General features: G+C 39.5%; 1 protein-coding gene across 1 annotated transcript in view; it reads left to right on the forward strand.

The window, feature by feature from the left end:
- The window catches only part of GMDS (GDP-mannose 4,6-dehydratase), a 762,090-nt gene that overhangs the window by 738,052 nt on the left and 9,790 nt on the right, over positions 1–14,248 (forward strand). Inside the window, exon 11 of the mRNA XM_077492101.1 lies at positions 11,150–11,218. Coding sequence (XP_077348227.1) covers positions 11,150–11,218 — 69 coding nt within the window. The remainder of the gene's footprint in view (positions 1–11,149; positions 11,219–14,248) is intronic.

Genomic DNA, 14,248 nt, shown 5'->3' on the forward strand with positions numbered 1-14,248 from the left:
GCAGGAATCCTTATATGTGATGACTGCAATTGTTTTCTCTCTTATGCTTTTTTTTCTTTCTGTTTTCACCTATTGATCTGGCCAGTAACATACCTCCTGTGTAAGGGTACCTGCACTTTGGATGGAGAAGCAACAGACACCTTTGGACAACAGCATTGTCAGTCTGGAGGAGGGTAGTGTTAGATTCAATAACAGATTTAAATACATTAACAAGTTGAAACCAAACTCCAATACTTTTTAAGTAGTTACAGCAACAGTAGTTTTAGTTTTTTTTTTGTGCTTTTTGGAATAAAGGTTTTACATAAATGAAAAAAATGCCATTGTAAGCACTGCTGTCAGTGGCAAATGGTTTGACTCAACCTTCTAAACAGACTTCCTGGCCAGATCACCAGACGAAGTAAGAAAAGGCAGATCACCAGGTAAAGAGCCTAAAAAAGATAACTAATGCAGCCAATACGTCTAAGAATTAATAAGTTGCAATATAATTTCTTTTGGGTTTAATTATGCACCTTGATGCACCTTATCATACTTGTGTTGCAGCACAGTGCATAGCAGCACACTGCAACCGAAAATGCTGCATGCACCTTTGGTGCAATAGACAGCTCATTGAAAAAAATAGACCACCTTAATGCAACCCATGTTAACATGCAAATACTGCAGCTGCTGACTTTTAATAATTGGACACTTACCTGTCCCAGGGTCCAGTGATGCAGGGGAATGAAGCCCCACTCGTCGCCCCCCCCTCTCTGCGGTGCCGGCATTGTAACACTGGGCACACAGCTGTGGCCCCACTATGCATGCGCGAGCCGTGACTGGCTGGGCAATCATCTGGGACCTGTGACGTGTCAAAGATGATTGCCGAGAGGGAGGAGGGAGAGGTGATCTCCCTTCCTATGCCACGGTGCACCGGGAGGAAGTGGGAGCTGGGAACCTGAAAAGAGGGTCCCGGCTCCCCCCCCCCCCCCCCCAAAAAAAAAATTACATGCCAAATGTGGCATGATGGGGTCACCTCCCTTAAAGCAGAATTTCCATTTTTGGGTGGAACTCCGCTTTAAGAATATTTGGCAATGTGGTGTTTGAAGGAGTTATACCATCGCACCTTAAGGTGATTGATACACCTTAAAGCATTTACATCATTCACCATGTGTATTAAACAAGTATGCAGGACGTATATTTGCCAAAGCTTTCATCCATGGCAGTCTGCCACTGATACTTTCAGTTTTAACTTGGGTGCATTGGTAAAAGCTGGGGAAGGGACATGCAGACGTGGGGTGGTGTAATGAGGGCTCCGGTATCTACGTTGGCAAGAGTGGAGGTATACTGCACAGGTGGAGGTGAGGTGGGGAAAGAGTGAGTGTGAGCATGGTGGTTGGTGGGAAAAGTGAGGTGCAGGGTGATGTGAGAAGGATGGGGTGTAGTTGCGGTATTGCCCTGCATGCATATTAATGCTGTATAGATTCCCACACATTGTATTGTACCTCCATTGACCTTGATTCTTTCACTCTCTTTGATGTTCAGATAAATAAAGCACTGAAATCGCGTGAGTCTTCAGTAGCATACCACCACGCTTGAGGATCTCACTGCCTTATTGATATGAGCATCAAAGTGAGTGGAAGTATCATGTGCATGCATGGGCATAGTATACATCACTGCACATGGCTCTTATTTGCAATGTAATTGCAGCCATAGCACCATTTTGATCTGCCATTATGGCAGACCTTAATTTACATAGAAACCAAAGTCCAAATGCATCATTTTACAGTCCACTTCAATTTGTTTTAAATTTGTAAAATAAGTATTAAAATTTTGATGTTGTATTTCGAGAAAGCTAATCTATTTAACCTACTACATCAGGGGTGTCTAACTCAATTTCATCATGGGCCACATCAACATTATGGTTGCCCTCAAAAGTCTGGTTGTGTCTGTAAGACTATATAAATCTATCTACTCTTTAATGCTTATAACTAAAACCAGTAATGATCAAATGCAGAAGTACTTTAATATCAAAGTATAACTAAAGGCAACTTTTTATTTATTATTTTTATTTTTTTATTGTGGAGAGGGATTCGAATGCTTGTTAGTTTTTATTACTGTCTGTGTCCCTGTTAAGGAGATTCATCCTCTCGATTTGTCATGTTTACCATTATCATTGAAAGTAAAAGAAAACCCCACATTTTGGGATGTCTCCAGAAAAGTAATAGAGGGGAAATCTTCCAATGGAGACACTAGTTCTGGTGATCAGGCGGTTCCCAAGGAATTCCCATAATTTGCAGGGATTTCCTCACTTCCTGTTTGGCTATGGGACAGGAAGTGAAGGCAAATCTCTGCAATGGCACACATATGGCAAAAAAAAGTGACCAAGGTTATAACTCTGCCTTGCTCTATCCTAAAATAAAGAAAAGTTTTGCCTATATTTCTACTTTAAGCTGTAAAAGGGCTGTTGCAAACTGGCACAGAGCCCACATACCCTCCTGTAGCAGATGATGCAAGTCTGAAAAGGAGGGTCGCACACCACTGGTGGTATCTACAATAAACTTTATTGGAGACCGCTCAGAAAGACATGGTTCGGCCATGGTGTTTTGTCTGAGCAGTCTCCAATAAAGTTTCTTGTGGGTGGTACCAGCAGTGTGCAACCCTCCTTTTCAACTGGCATAGAATTGTAGTCTCGCAATTATAAACAGATGTTCAGAGCACTCCACCTCCCCTTTTATCAAATTTCAGGAGTCAAATTTCGCAGTTCACCCCCCCCCCCCCCCTCGCCTTGTGCTGCTGTCAGGAAGAAGCTGGGGGTGGGGCTGGGAAGCGGAAAGTGCAGAGTCTGGAGGAGGGCTGAAATCTGCTGAATGCTGAGACCAGGGGAGGTGGAGACTGGTTGGGTCTCTGACAATTACTTACACATGGTGGGAGCACAGATGAGGACCTGTTGGGCCACTGTTTGGCACATGTGTACTACTTTCTGGCTTTGAACATACAATTAGTATAACAAACTGAAACCAAGTGTGGAAACTTGACCTTCATTTTTATTTCTTGTATTCTTCTTTTATAATATTTATGGATATGTCATCCCCTGAACAGAGGAGGTTATCCATATGCAGTCTCCTATAGTGAACTGCCCAGAACAGATTCATAAATGGGTAAAACTGCTCATGGAATCTTTGACAATTGAGGGACATCATCAGTTATGATTTTATTTTTTTTAATGGGCCAGTTTTGTGTTGGGATCCAAATAGGGAAGAGTCTGGATTTGTATCTTTGGCCTGAATTATGTGCCTGATTATTCTGACAATGGTTACCACAAGAGCACCACTGTGACACCTGAACACTTATATTGAGGAGTAAAACAAACCAGATAATGCACACCCAAATCACAACACCAGTGCTGAAAAGGTTGCGAGGGTTATAGAACCGTAGATTGGGTTTCCTCAAGAAAGACATGGGAGTAATCCACTCTAAATAAATGATAGGCAGCACTCGATTTAGACAAAAGCACCTCGCATCAGGTTGATCTCGCTTGAGAAACAGGTCTTTACTCTGAAATGTTGTGATTTCCACCTCTTTATATGATGTTTCTTTTCATAAATATATGAAATTTTAAGAGTTAGCTGTTTGGAGTGCTTGATTTTATATAAAGAAGACCTTTGCTAATTGAAGTATGTGTGATACCATTGCCTAGCTCTCCTAATGCTTGTTTCCTGGCTGCTATGCCTTTCTATTGGCTCCATTACTTTAACATCACTGACCTTCAACACATGTTCAGGTCAGGAATGCTGATTTTCCCAGATTTAAGTTAATACTTATTTTTAGTGTGTGCCTCAAAATCTATTAAAGTAACCTGACACCCAAGCAGATATTATTTTGAGAAGGCTGTTCTTAGTGTCAGTCCTTTTTATTAGTCAGGTAAAATAGACACCCATGAGCAAGATCACTCTGACACCGAGATATTTTCATAGTTGATAAGGTTGAATAACAGCATCATTCCATTCAGTTTGACGTGTATGAGTGTATGTATTTCTACCAATTCCCAGATCCCTGTATATTGCTTTTGCTAAGAGCTTTTTGAGCTTAATGACTCTCCACTGTGACACCACCATTTTTTTTTTCACATCCTTAACACTCTAACAGTAAAGAACCACCCACGCTTGAATAGGCCCATGTCTTAAAGCGTTAGTAACCCTGAAAAAAAGTATCCTGTTCCCTTAAAGCATGTTATACAGCACAGTGCATGTGCTGTGTCATTTGGCTCCCTGTATCATATAAAATACCTGGTTTATCCTTCTTGGTTCTGCCCTCCCCCCTGTAAACTGACCATGGGTTATCATGGCTGCTGAGACCTGACACCATGGTCAGTTTAAGTGCCTCTGTCATCCACAGCTCTTCTCTGTCCTCATCCCCCCCCCCCCCCCCCCCCATCTGTCAGCTCTCACCAGTGCCTCTCTGCTCCCCTCCCTGCTATTAAACTGTGATGTTCATACCATACCCTCTGTTAGATAACATGTATGTGATTTATATAAAATGACTATTTCTACCTTATTTCAAAGTGCCTCCCGGTGCTCACGTGACTGCTCACCTCTCTCCTCTCCTCCTCCCAGCTGATGTCAGTGGGAGTTCTCAGCCCGCTGTATCTGTCAGACTGGGAGAGGAGCGAAAGTAAGCAGTCACGTGAGTGCTGGGAGGCACTCTGAAATAAGGTAGAAATAGTCATATTTTTTTATAAAGCATAAACAATGGGACACATGTTATCTAACAGAGGGTATGGTATAAACATCATGTAGTGGCTTTACAACCACTTTAAGTGACCTAATCCTGAATAGTCTTTTACCTAGGATCAACATTTAGATATTTGTAGATTGCAATCACGTCTCTTCTCCAGGGAGCATAAGTTTAATGTATGTAGTCGTTCTTCATAATGGAAGTCCTGCTCTTCTCTGGACTCTTTCCAATTCCAGCACATCCTTCCTGAGAACTGGTGACCAGAACTGGACAACTTACTCTAGTTTCTTGAGTAGATACCCTTCTTGATGCATGCCAATAGTCTGCTTGCTTTGTTAGCTGAAGCTTGGCATGCTACTGCTGAGCCTGTGGTCTACTAGAACCCCCAGGTCCTTTTCCATCCTAGATTCCTGCAGAGGGTCCTCCCCCTAGCGAGTAGCGCCCATTCATATTTTTAGTCCCAAATGCATTACATTACATTTGTCAATATTAAACCTCCTCTGCCATGTAGTTGCCCACCCCTCTATTTTTTTTTTGTTAGGTCTTTCTGTAAGGTTGCTATGTCCTCTTATAAAGTGAAGAGGAGCTAGAAAGATCAACTTGATTGGATGGGTGCAATTACCCTTTTGCAATACATGATTAATGTAAAAAAAAATTTTTAAAGACACATTGAAAATAACATTGAATGGGCCCTGACTCTATAGCACCTTTTTTCACCCCTTCCTGCCCAGACCCAGCACCCCTTTAATAGGGTCTGTATGCCCTGGGAGCGAGAAGGATCAGTGATCACATGGCCACTGTGATTGGCTGTGGTCAAATGATCAAGGGCCAGTACCACTTGCTATCAGTTTTTAGTGGAAGCTGGGAGTTGTCTTTGATAGCTCAGTCTCTGTGCTTGGGGTCTTGGCATAAAAACATTGGCTGGCCGGTGATGCATATGTGTGACATGTGGTTATTAAGGTCCACCCTTTGGCTGCCTTAAATATGTGAGCATGTGTCATAGCCATGGTAAGCAACATAACTGGCACTACCAGCAATGCTTTCAGCATTTAAGCCTTGACTTATGATGAAACAAATCTGACAATGATTTAACATGAAGCATGACTACTAACTGATAAGTATATAGAATCTGTAGTACACAGTTTTATCACTTGCATAGAGCCCTTCAATCTGATAACAAAACCTTTCTTTGATTTTGCATTTTGTTTGGCAGTTTGAGTGCTAGAAACTGCTAAAACCTTACAGTATTGAAATTATGTGGGCAATAGATATAAACAGACTAGAAACTTCTCTAAGCAGACATCTTTGAATGCCCAGTAGTTTAAACAGCGATTTGCGTTGCAACACTTGGAAGAATAAATAAATGTTCTAAATACTAATCAGAAGCTGAAGGCCACCTATTGACCTGTTAGGTTGGTCAAAAATGCATGCACGATCTAACCATCCTATGGTAGACAGATCATCCAGTTGGTCCGTGAAAAGCAACATTCTGGATAGTGGAATGTTCTTGTGAACAGAAATAGGGGGCGTGGGGGGATATATATATATGGGTATCATACATGTCACAATCATATTCAAATATTTTTTTTTAGATCTACCAATGATGTAGTTCATTGGTAAGGGCCTGCTTCACTGCACACAAAAGTAATTGTTTAGAATGGGCATCATAATACATAGTGTTGATAAATCTAAAGGTGATTTTGCAAAGATTTTAAAATTCTATTGTAACATGATGATCCGCTTATTAAGATTGGTCACCGACAAGCTGAATTATGAAGGTAATTTGGGCTATACTTATCCTCTTGTGATACTTGGGCAGTTTATAACCTCCAAACAAGCACATTTAGCATTCAGTGTCTTTACTATACATGGAATGTTTCAACCTTGCAAGTTTAGCTAGTAGTTCATTCATTCTGGTGACTCTCTTAACGGCTGGTAGATATCGCCTGATCTTCATTCTAGAAAGATACTTGCCCCCCTATGGCCAAATTACATAGTCTGGTTTAAAAAGACTCAAGTTCATCTAGTTAAACCGTTAGAAGGAAAAAAAAAACATATACAATTCTATACATCCAGAGAGAGGCAAAAAAACACCAATAAAGCATGACCCAGTTTGCTCCAGCAGGGAGAAAAAAAAATCCTTCTTAATCCCTCAAGAGGCAATCAGATGTTCCCTGCATCAACTTTACCCATACATTTTGGTATAAAGTTCTAATGTGTATCTAGGTAAGAATCCAGGCCTTTTTTTAAACAATCTGCTGTAACCACCCCTTGAGGGAGTATATTTCATGTTTTCACAGTTCTTACTGTGAAGAAGCCTTTCTGTATTTGGAGATGAAATCTCTTTTCCGTCACACATAATGCATGCCCCCTTGTTCTCTGTGATGACCTTAAAGGGAATAAACCAAGTTCACTATATGGACCACTGGTGCCCAAAACTGAACTGCATATTCCAGATGAGGTCTTACTAATGATTTGTACAGAGGCAAAATTATATCTTGCTCTGTTGTCCATACCTCTCAATACAAAGGATTTTGCTCACTTTGGAAACTGCAGCTTGGCATTGCATGCTATTAAGCCTATGATCTGGGGTGAGGATGGGGGGGGGGGGGGGGGAGAATAGGGATTGGTCAGAATCAATTTTCTCAAACTCATTTCCCAAGCATCATAGATGTCTTTAACAAATGTTTAGGGAAAGCTGTTCCATAAAATATATTGTCGGTTAGATATTTCCCACCACCAGCTGAAGTCTATAAATGAACGTAAAGCTGATCCAGCTATTTTAGTATTCTCGTACCTATGACAGAAGGTATCCCTTCCCAGCTTGCCATTCTTTTGGAGAAATAGATCAATTGTACAGCTTTACATTGCACAGTGCTGTAAAGATACCCTGGTTCACTCTCCCTACTCTACCACATCTTCCTCCCCCCTTTCTTACCTCTTGCAGTCTCCAGACCATGACCTAAGACTTGCTAACCAAACTTCACTGTGCGTCATGTCAGCATGATGCCACTAGTGAACTGGTAGGTGTTACTAGTGTTCATAAATGGTGGATTAACTCACTAAGAGTTACCTTCATTCTTTACAAACATTAGATACGTTTTAAACAGAAAAAAACTAGGAGTAAAAATACTAATATAGCCACTGAACAAAATAAACTCACATTTTAAAATGAGATCTAGATAACTGACAAGAAAAGCTCTTAAATACTCACATAGAATCAAGTCTCAGTCACATAGTCTCCAAAGAAGGTTTTTTTATGTGTTCAACTAGCAAAGGAAACTTTGAGAAATCATGCATTTCTTAAAAAGACCTATGTATTGTATATACTGTATTTATGACATGAGACTTGAGAGATCTTAACCATTTATTATGCTAGCCAAGCTTTGCCAGCAAGGCTTAACTATTCGCAAGCTTAGCTTGTTAAGTGTGCTTTTTTTATTTGCGATCATAACATTAAAAAAATATCAATTACAATGATTACATTAACCCAAATACATTTTTAGACCATATCTTTCACCTAAGCAGGCAGAGTGAAGGCAACGCTCACACCCTGAAGCGGTGCTCAGGAAGTGGGGTATTTACATTTAAATGCTTTACATTTTTCACTGGGTTAAAAAAAGAAAGTTTCAGAAAGTAGCGTCAGAACCGTATAATAGGTCTTTGGCTGTAAGGGGTATTTCAATGTATTCCCTAGTTATGCAAACTGATTTTTTGTTTAATAATTGTATGGTATTGTTTAACAAGTATGTATCTGTGGCAATCTTGCTTAATGATTAATATACAATGCATGACAATGGAAATGTAGACAGTTTGTTAAAACATGGTGCATTACATGTATTTCTAAATAAACACAGAACATTCTCTAACCTAAGTGTACAGCAGCAATTTTAAAACTAAAGCAAGTATTTTGTTAAATGTTTTGTTAAATCTGTCACTAGCGAAACAGAAAAGTTAAAATTCCTTATCTGCACGTAATCCTGATTCTGCTGATTTCGTATGCATCCCCTACAAATTTAGCAGGCACCTTCGACTCATGGATCTTTTGGGGGATAGACTGTTCACTCAAAGTAAGAGGAACAGAGGCGTTTGCTGTGCACATACACATGCAGTATAATAGTTTGCATATCCAAATACTAGTTTGATGGAGGAAAGATTGTTCAACAGTTGGATCATGTATACTTTATATGTTCAACTACTGGACATGCTCATTTGTATGAACTAATTCTGAGATAAAACAAATGATTAGATAAGAAAACCCAACACAGCTTATCAACTTTACCCCTTAATTTGTGTGATCAAAAATGTCTGCTCGCATCTGGATGTACGATAGTCACCAGATCCATCTGATTTTGAAAACAGATCATCTAAGGTCACATTTTTAACGTGTAAATATATGGATTTAATGTACATCCATGTTTGTAATAATACATTTTAACTACATGGAGGAAACTGTATTGGGTGTGATTACAGCATGGGGAAGTGGGCATATTTGATCGCTTCTGTATAACTTTGTTCTTTCCACCAGTTCAGCAGACAACAGGTTACAGTCTAGAAGTATATAAAACTCAACCTCTTGGCATTAGGGAAAATCTAAGGTCTTAACAATTTCAGCATTTTGTCTTGACCACATGTTTCTATTTAAGGTTGGGCATTTCATTTGTTATTGTGTTTGCTTTGTGATTTACTCCTGTTTTAAACAGAGCAAGACAATAATTTGAACCAGTCGATAGAGAAACCCGACCACTGCGCGGCACAATTGAATTTCTAGTGCGTCTCCACTGTTTTTATAGAATGTGGTTTAGTCATAGAAGAACTAGAAATGTGCACAGATTTATCTGTCTGCTGTTCAGATAAATGTAGACCATGAACTGGAACCAAAGTAATTTCGTGTATACTGAGTGGGCTGTGTGTATGTGTTTGGGTTTTCAGCAATGGCACATAGTGATTTGTGGTTGGGACGATGGAGGTTGTTGAGTAATCGGTTACAGGAGCCTAACCCTGACATTACCTTTCACCCTAAACTGAACATTGTCCCTGAAAGGACCTTCTGCTGCCTCAGGGTTTAGCTTGATTTCATTGTTTAGGACAAATTGGTACTACTGAAGCTAAGTGCATTTCATTATGAAATTCCAAATTCGTGTATAGAACAATCTAAATGCTAAGGTTGCTTAAGCTAGCAAGGATTTTTAACTGAATTACACCCATACCTTTTGACATGCACTCATACTTACGCAGAGTTGCGTGGTGGTATCTTAAGCTCCTGTTTCATGTTTGTTTTTTCCTGGGAAAATCCCATGTTTATATTTTTGTAAGAGTACAAAGTTAACTAGGAAAATGATATTCGGCACACTCAGTCTGTTCATTTTTCACTTCTGTCCTGTCCAACATTGAATCTGCTTGTATACAAAGTATGCAACACTCATTCATCTTGTATCCTGACTCCTACAGTTTTGGCTAATACTTACATTATACTGAATTGTAAGTGGAATTCATTTAGGGGACAAACCAGAACAAATGTCATCGTAAAAAAAAACACACTAAAACTTGCCCCTTTTTTAAAGTAGAAATTAATGCTATACAATATCTCAATTTTGAAATGCTACTTCCCCGTTGGCCTGTGTATGTTTTAGCATAAAATGTAATGTTAAAAGCTTTGTTTTTCTTGTAGTCACCTGACCACCAAAGCCCGGGTTCCTTTTGTTAATATGTGGCTGGTGGGTGTGAACTCTCCCCCCCCAATGCTTAAAGCACAAAATACCTGAGGGTGACATCACGGTCCTATGGGAATCCATCCCATTGGTGGCTCTGCACATTTACACAGATGGGCCAGGGCTTTGTGTTCACATTACCACTTAGATAAACTAGAAAAAAAAGATTTACACTGCAATTAATGAAAAATTGTATGTTAGGCAGCTTTTAAAAGGTGGGATATTATATAGCCATTATTTCTCCTTTAATTAGTTGATCCTTTTTCCTTGGACATTTTAAGCTCGGAGAGGGCTCATTTTAGGCAAAAAGAGGACTTTAAATCATATGCAACATTCATAAGCGTTAACCAGAGGAAACTCTGATGAAAGCCCAATTCACGCACCAATCTCTGTACTGAGGGCATTTCCATTCCATAGTCTTCCACAAATAGCTGAGCATGTAATTCTGATGGTCTGTCTGATAAGAGGTTCTGTATGCCCTTTGCCTAACTGTGCCTTTAGATAGAGGATGCTATGCTGGATGCGCAAAAATCTTTACTGTTCACAATCTCATTGTTCATTTTAGGGATTAGTACCTATTAAGAATGTCATGTGACTCATCTTGTTAAATTTTGTAAAGATTTGTAGTGTGATAACTGTCGTATATTTGACTCGAAATTGTTCTGATATTAGCAATACATGCTGTATTTGAGTGCAAAAACTAACTTCTATATTTTCTCTTGCTCTAGGAGTTCCTCCAAGGAGACTGTAGCAAAGCCAAACAGAAGCTGAGCTGGGAACCCAAAGTCTCATTTGAAGTAAGTATTTCCATTGTCTATTACATTAGTTTTAGCTGTAAGCTGTTAAAATATTGTAAATATATATATAAATATGGTTCAGATGCAATCTTTATCTCACTACTATGCTGTTGCATTAAAACTGAACATCAGTATTACCATGCTCTCTTCTCCATGCTCTCTTCTGTGTTTAACCACTTCAGCCAGGGACGGTTTACCCCCCCCCCCCCCCCCTTCTTGATCAGGCCATTTTTTGTGATACGGCACTGCGTTATTTTAACTGACAATTGCACGGTCGTGCGACACTGTGCACAAAATTGATGTGCTTTTTCTCCCCACAAATGGAGCTTTCTTTTGGCGTTACCTCTGCGGTTTTTATTTTTTACACTATAAACAAAAAAAACGACAAATTTTGAAAAAAAACAAAAAAACTTTTTTATTTCTGCTATAAAACACATCCAGTAAAAAATGTCTTCATCAAATTGGGCCAATATGTATTCTGCTATATATTTTTGGTAAAAAACAATAAGCATTTATTGATTTGACCCAAAAATATAGCGTCTACAAACTATGGGATATTTTTATGGAATATATATTTTTACTAGTAATGGTGGCCATCAGCTGCTTATAGCGGAACTGTGACATTGTGGTGGACAAATCGGACACTAAGTGACACTTTTGACACTTTCTTGGGGACCATTGACACCAATATAGTGATCAGTACTAAATAATATGCACTGTAACTGTACTAATAACACTGGCAGAGAAGGGGTTAACATCAGGGCCAATTAAAGATTTAAATGTGTCCAATGTGTTAAATGTGTCCCTAGGGAATGCTTTCTAACTATGGAGGGGTGCTTGTACTGTAAGAAGACAGAGATCCGTGTTCCTGCTTAGCAGAAACACAAGATCTCTGTCTTCTCCTATCACAGAACTGCGATTTATATATATTTTTTTGTTTCAAGTTCAGATACGAAACAGAGACTATCGGGCATACCCAGGCTCGGTCCACTACATGCTCCAGTATCTTCTGAGATTGTTAATATATTGTAGGTATCAGCTACTCAGGGGTAGTATTAAGAAACCTTTAAAAAAGATGGAAGTCACAACTCTTAGACATGTGGATTGGATGTGGGTTCAACTACGTATACATGTTCACCTAGTCATTTGTAAGGTAATTGGGAGATTCAGGGTCGGTATTAGTAGACAGGTCCTCTACCCAAATGTCCCAAACCTTGTTGAATTTTTTAGGGCATTCTCTCGCTAAATAGGTGGCCTTGTACAGTGGTAAATTAACATTAATTAAATAAGGATTGGAGCAGATGAGGATTTCCACTGGAGAAGAATAATTTTCCTTGCATAGAACAGTAATAATGCTATCAGCGTCCTAGAGGCCCGAAGATGACCAAGTGTGTCCATCGAACCCAGCAAACAAACCTCCACTGTCTGGTGGCACAGGGATAGTGGTCACAGAGTGTATGACCAAGACCACCGCTTCCCAAAAAGTTTTAATATAAGGGCATTGACAAAAGATGTGGATAGTCTGAGGAGTTCGCTGCACACCACCAACACTCCACAGCAATGGAGGGATATATTCTGTGTAAACCTGCAGGCGTTGGATAGATCCTATGTAGGAGTTTGTACTGAATCAACCTTTCCTTTCGGGAAACCAACTGTAGAAAGGCACCTCCCCATGTTTTCTCCCAACCTTCATCATTTTAAGCTAGGGACGTTCAGTGCCCATTTAGATTTACGAGTTTCCAGCCACAAGTGGACAGAGGGAGACATGGTCTTATAAATAGTGGAGAGGGATTCAGTGAGGGTATCCTCTGAGTACTTCCTCTAGGGTCCAGGTATAAAAAGCTACCGGTTGCCATTTAAATTGTATTTGAAAGGCACGTCTCAATTGTAGATATCTATTAAAAAAAAAGTATGCATTAGGTATCAGTGTTCATTTTGGCAGCAAATTTCAATTTAGTTTTAGTCTTAGGACTAAAATGGCATTCTGCATTTGTTTTAGTTTTAGTCACATTTACTAAATCTCCAGTACATTTTAGTCAACTAAAACTAATTTTAGCAGTCTAAAATCTAAGGGATGTAATTAAATTGTAATGCATTAGTTAACATTTCTCTACAATTTCCAAACTCATTATATACCGCTGGAGTGAAAAATCTCATGTTTAAGTTATTGCGGTATGAACATGCACTACAGACCAGTGTTAATTTTGAAGTCAAATTTCAATTTAGGTTTAGTCTTTTGACTTAAATGCCATTTTAGTTTTAGTCCCATTTTAGTCTTTTAGTCATATTTTAGTCATCTAAATTGTTTTAGTTGTATTTTAGTCGACTAAAATAGTATTCATTTAGTCAACTAAAATGTTTGTCAACAAAATTAACACTGTTAGGCAGGTCAAAGGGCTTTGGTTCTCCAGCTAAACATATCTGCTCTAAATATTTAATGCCCTTCATTGTCCAAACCTGCAGATCCAGTATAGAGGCGAATTCCGATAATAATGGATTGAGCCATAAGGGAGTATGTGGTGAGATATGATCAGGAGGGCTTTCATGGTTGCAGTCAGAAGAAGGGAAGCAGAGGCCTCTCTGTATTCAGTTGGAGGTAGCTGTAAATGAGCGTTAAACACACGGCTATAGATATCCATGGACTGCTTGTGTATAAAACCTGTTTGATCTATGCTGAGGATGATCTGCCTTTGTCTGCCTCGGGAATGATCAGTGGACATCGGGTTGACCGGACCCGCTGATTGGCTCCCGCGTGTGTGCGCCCCAGACCAGGAAGAGCGAAATCGCATACAGATACGTGATTTCACCAGATGCTGTCCTGCTGCAGTAAATGTACGTGGGGTGGTTCAGAAGTGGTTAAATTCAATTTATTCATTTTGGAAAATGTAATACAAAACCGTCAAAACACATATTCCTAAAATAAGTACAAAAAAAAGAAGTCCAGAGGGACACCATATACCCCACAATATACATATAACAAGCTTACAATACATAGAAGAAAGAGGTTTAAGAAAAATGGGGTGGGGGAGG

Source organism: Lithobates pipiens, unplaced genomic scaffold (assembly GCF_037356315.1).
Source record: "Lithobates pipiens isolate NorthernLeopardFrog02 unplaced genomic scaffold, aLitPip1_a1.2 Scaffold_19, whole genome shotgun sequence".
In the NCBI taxonomy this organism is placed as follows: domain Eukaryota; kingdom Metazoa; phylum Chordata; class Amphibia; order Anura; family Ranidae; genus Lithobates; species Lithobates pipiens.